This window comes from Castanea sativa, chromosome 2, assembly GCF_040712315.1.
Source record: "Castanea sativa cultivar Marrone di Chiusa Pesio chromosome 2, ASM4071231v1".
NCBI lineage: Eukaryota > Viridiplantae > Streptophyta > Magnoliopsida > Fagales > Fagaceae > Castanea > Castanea sativa.
This window is the reverse complement of record NC_134014.1, coordinates 37653229-37658693: the sequence shown is the minus strand read 5'-3', so window position 1 is coordinate 37658693 and position 5465 is coordinate 37653229. Positions and strand designations below refer to the sequence as shown.

The following is a 5465-nucleotide window of genomic DNA, read 5'->3' as shown; positions in this document are numbered from 1 at the left end:
AATAATTACCTAAAAGTGTCCCGAAAATATAATTAAGACAGCACTCTTCGTTATATGCCTTATCATATCAGTTACTGTTTAGTTAACGTCCTTTTCTTTCCTCCTTTCCAACTATTAGAAAGAGTGGAGTAGTCAGCAAGAAAGTACGAAATTTATACCACCATGGCACCATGTCTTTAATAATTGTATTTACTAAGCCTATACGTCATCACACCCCATTTACTAAGCCAATACGTCATCACACCCTCCAACAGCTCCGCAAATTTTAGGAAAAATTTGGTGCTACATCAAAAGGCACCACTTGACCATGTAGCAAGTTATAGTTGGTAGAGAGTGATGGTAGGTCCATATGAAGACACCCTTTCACTAACTACAACTTACCACATGAGCAAGTTGTGGCCAAAATTGTATCTTTTAATGTGGCACAAGAATTACTCCATTTTTAGTACTATATATATATATATATATATATATATATATATATATATATATATATATATATAGGTACATTTTAGTAGTATATCACACACTTATTAGTTATTGCTGGCCTAGGCATTGCACTACTTTATTACATTCCAATTGTCTCTTCATAGCTACTTTCAAGTTTCAAGAGAAAAATCAATGGCAAAATCGGCAGAGGTTGAACACCCTAATAAGGCATTTGGCTGGGCAGCCAGGGATACTTCTGGCCTCCTCTCTCCCTTCAAGTTCTCAAGAAGGTTCTCTCTCTCTCTCTCTCTCTCTCTCTCTCTCTCTCTCTCTCTCTTCATCCAATCTTGTTTGATTTGTTTTTCATTTTAATCTAATATTTTGATTATCCTAAGAAGTTGGATCACTTTGTAATGCTTTATAGTCATTTTGTTTTCCTCCCACACAATGGAAAGCCAATCAAAATGATATCGGATTATTCAATTATACTAAAAAATTTTATCCAACACAAAATTGGATTTTTTTTTTTTTTCTTTTTGTATACTTCAAATATTATAATAATAGGAGAGGAAAAAATATCTCATGAAACATCTGCCTCACAACATGTAGAGGTGTGCATGGGTTAAGTTGAAGGAATTTTTTGACCCAACCCACCATGGTGGGTCAAAAAAAATTCAACCCAACCCAACCCAACCCACATGGGTCGAGTTGAACCCATGTGTTAGACAATTTATTATTATTATTATTAAATTGAGTAGAAAAAAATATAAATATATTAAAAAAACCCAAAGATTAGTATCAATGTAACTCCTTAAATGCAAACAACACTAATGACTAAATAATAATAATAATTTACTAGGGTTTGTGTGAACTAATTGGCTTTTATATAAGATAGGAAGATCTGGTTATTTTTAAAAAACTATTAATTATATAATATATTTTATATATATATATATATGAAATATATGGGTGAGTCGGGTTGGGTTTGGCGGGTTTAAAATTTTATGACCCAAACCCAGCCCGACCTGTTATCAAAAAAAAACTTGTAACCCAACCCAACCTAACCTAACCCACCAAGGCCTAAAAACCAACCTAACTCGAGGGCCGGGTCGGTTTTGGCGAGTTGGCGGGTTGGCTGCACACTCCTACATGTGGGACTCATGTATTAGATCTACATGTGTTGTGAGAGGAACGTTTAAGATAATAAAATTGTCGAATAATATAATTTTTAATTTTTCATGGGGAAGGAGAATCAAAATCTTACATCTCCTCGTAAAAGAGAACAGATTATACCTTACAAATCTCTTAGATCATTTGATTACTTATTCTCTAAATTCTAAAAAGCTTGCATTTTTTTTCTTATTTTCATTTCATTTTATTTGACCGTTTTGTTATTTTGCGTATATTTAATCAATTAATCATAGTGATTACTGAATTAGTATCAACATTGAACCATCCTTTACCATTTCTGTTTTTTTTTTTTTTTAATGGTTCTTAATTGTTGGTTTGTGCTAAATATGAAATGGTACGGCATGTATTCTGCAGGGCGACAGGAGAGAAGGATGTAACGTTCAAAGTTCTTTATTGTGGGATATGTCACTCGGACCTTCACATGGTCAAGAACGAATGGGGCATGTCCACCTACCCACTTATCCCAGGGTATGTTAATGTTAATGTTAATGTTAATGTTAATGTTAATGTTTCCTAGGAATCATACTCTTTTTTTTTATAAGAAGGAATCATACTCTTATCACTACATCTTTTCCTTTTTACAAAGAAACGTGTTATCTTACAGATAATTTGGAATATATGGAATTATATTCTATATATTACAATATTCAAATTTCCATGGTATTATTATATTGTTTATATTGGTTTTTTTTTTTTTATAATTTGGAGAATGATGTGCTCCTTTTTGTCTATATCTATGGATTGAGGCCAAAATGGGCTTTTGCCCTTTTCAAAAAAATAATCCAGCATTTTGCTCCATTTCCCAAACTAATTAGAGAAATGCCCCTTTTTAAAAACTCGATTTTCTTAAAATCGAGTTTTTTTTTTTTTTAAAAAATCTGGAGTCCTATAGTGGCGTTTTAAAGAGCCTATAGTGACGTTTTAAGAACCTATAGTAGCGTTTTTAAATTTGATCTTCATGAAATCAAATTACATGCATTTTTTTTTCTTTTTTTTACCTATAACTTGATTTCATGAAGATCGAGTTTAAAAATGCCACTATAGGTCCTTAAAACGTCACTATAGGCTCTTTAAAAACGCCACTATAGGGCTTAACTCGATTTTACGAAAATCGAGTTTCAAAAGAAGGACATTTTCCTAATTAATTTGGAAAATGGGGCAAAATGCTATATTGTTTTTTCAAAAAGGGCAAAAGCCCATTTTCTCCATGGATTGAGTAACCTAAAAGATACTATTCAACAAAACATATCAGTTTTCTAGGGCATGCTATATTTTTTTTGGGCAGTATTTTTTTCACATAAATTTTATAAACTGAAAATGTAACTCTCATTTTTAGTTTATATGTGTGTGAAAGATTTTTTTTTTCCCTATTTTTTTTTTTCTAAGACTTTTGCAAATATAGTTATAGTTCTCAATTCTATATATAGATAGAACCGCACGAGTACAGAAAAATTGCTTTCTGAAAATATAGATCATGATTTGATGATGTTTGGCTCAATTTGTTAATTTTTTTGGTTTATGCGTTGTTATTATTATTAGTAGTTTAAATTACAAATTACATTCTCTAAATTTGAAATGTTTTTATTTTTTTCCTTAACTTTTTAATTTTTATTTTAATGTTTTAGCTTATGCATGATTTCAATGTGATCATTCCATCCGTATTCCACAATTAAAACCCATAAATGACGTAATTATGCCATTGAAAATAAATGTAGTTTAACGGCATACCCTGGATAGAGATTGACAAATGGAGTTGGACTATACATTGAAAACAAGTTTGTAAGTTAAAAGACTAAAATTTGAAAAATTCAAACTATAGGGAGAAAAATATAAGGATATGTTTGGTAACTGATTTTTTCTCTTATTTTCTGTTTTCAAAAACAATCTTCTATTTTTAAGACTAAAAACTTGTTTGGCAATCCAAAATGAATAGGAATCAAAAAATTGTTCTCAAAACTCAATTTGTGAAAGGACACTGAAAATATGCAAAAGACTGTTTTTAGTTTCTAGTTTTTAAAAATCAATAAAAACACGAATTTGATTTAATAAATCTATTTCATTATGAGTTAATATTAGAGTTCTAAATCTAGTAACAACATATTTTAGTTTTTTTTTTTTTTAATTTCAATTAATCAAACATGTTTTTTTTCAAAAATATAAGAAAATTTTTTTTCTTTATGTTTTCATAAACAAGTTTTTGAAAATAGAAAACAAAATTACCAAACATAAACATGTTAGTACATTCTCAAAGAAACGAGTGAATAGATTTTACTTTCTAGTATTTTTAGCATCTCAATCATGTAAATTGATCTGGATAAATAATGCAGGCATCAGGCATGAGATTGTGGGGGTAGTGATTGAGGTGGGCAGCAGAGTACAAAAGTTCAAAGTTGGAGACAAGGTTGGCGTTGGCTGCATGGTTGGTGCTTGTCATTCTTGCGATAACTGCACCAACCACCTTGAAAATTACTGCACCAAAATGATTCTCACCTATGGTGTTAAGTATTATGATGGAACCACCACATATGGAGGATACTCTGACACCATGGTTACTGATGAACATTTTGTGATCCGTATTCCAGACAACCTACCACTTGATGCTGGTGCCCCTCTCCTTTGTGCTGGGATCACAGTGTACAGTCCCTTGGGATTTTATGGACTTGACAAACCTGGTATGCATGTGGGTGTGGTTGGCCTTGGTGGTCTAGGCCATGTTGCTGTGAAGTTTGCTAAAGCTATGGGGGTTAAGGTGACAGTTATCAGTACTTCACCCAACAAGAAAAAGGAAGCTTTGGAACATCTTGGTGCTGACTCCTTTTTGGTTAGCAAAGACCAAGATCAAATTCAGGTACTTAGTTTAGTTGTTAACATGTTGCATTGTCAAGTTATTTTATGTGAGTTACCATAAGTGTACAGTATCCTATTTTCTAACTTTATCTACTATATAGGCTGCCCAGGGCACATTGGATGGTATCATTGATACAGTCTCTGCTCAGCACCCTCTCATGCCTCCACTTCGTCTATTGAAGACACAAGGAAAGCTCGTTATGGTTGGTGCACCAGAGAAGCCACTTGAGCTACCAGTTTTTCCATTACTTATGGGTAAGCATGCATGTTACTTCTGACAATTGTTATATTTGATTTGAAAATGGGATCTGAAGTTCCTTGTTATATTAATTTGACTTAGTAATTATATAAGACCGTGGGTGTATTATTATTATATACTCTTGTGTAGTATAAGCCTAATTGTCGCCTGTGCATTTTCACTAATAAATTGTGTATTAATAAATGTTATGGAATGACAGGAAGGAAGTTAGTGGGTGGTAGTTGCATTGGAGGCATGAAGGAAACACAAGAAATGATTGATTTTGCAGCCAAACACAACATTACTTCTGACATTGAGGTTATTCCAATTGATTATGTGAACACTGCAATGGAACGACTTGTGAAAGCAGATGTTAGATACCGATTTGTCATTGATATTGGGAACACATTGAAATCAAGCTCTTGATTTTTGCTGCCTTTTTAGTATGTCTCACTAGTGTAATGAGGATACCATTTAGTTGATTAAGTTGTCTTCTGGTATTTTTAGCCCCGTTGTTTTGGGTTTTCTGAATATGTCTTTCTCATAGTGTGGCAAAGATGTAAAAGTAGTTGTTGTTGTTGTTGTTTCTTTTTCTTTTCTTTTTTTTTCTTTTTTTAATAAGAGGATGTAATAGTTGTATTTGTGATAAATGTGAAATGAAGTGATTTTTTCTCTGGGATTTCAAACATTTGGTGAGTTATTGTCCCTTGCAATCTCTTCCCTTCTTTAGACTCGGAATGTCTTTGTAAGTACTACTACC

General features: G+C 32.4%; 1 protein-coding gene across 1 annotated transcript; it reads left to right on the top strand.

Annotated features, from left to right (window-relative positions):
- The first annotated feature begins 621 nt into the window (after positions 1-621).
- On the top strand, positions 622-5252 carry LOC142626131 (putative mannitol dehydrogenase). The gene is made up of 5 exons (XM_075799918.1): positions 622-719; positions 1975-2088; positions 3955-4468; positions 4569-4722; positions 4926-5252. Exons 1-5 carry the CDS (start codon positions 622-624, stop codon positions 5129-5131), a joined length of 1086 nt encoding a protein of 361 aa, XP_075656033.1. The 3' UTR covers positions 5132-5252.
- Positions 5253-5465: the final 213 nt, after the last annotated feature.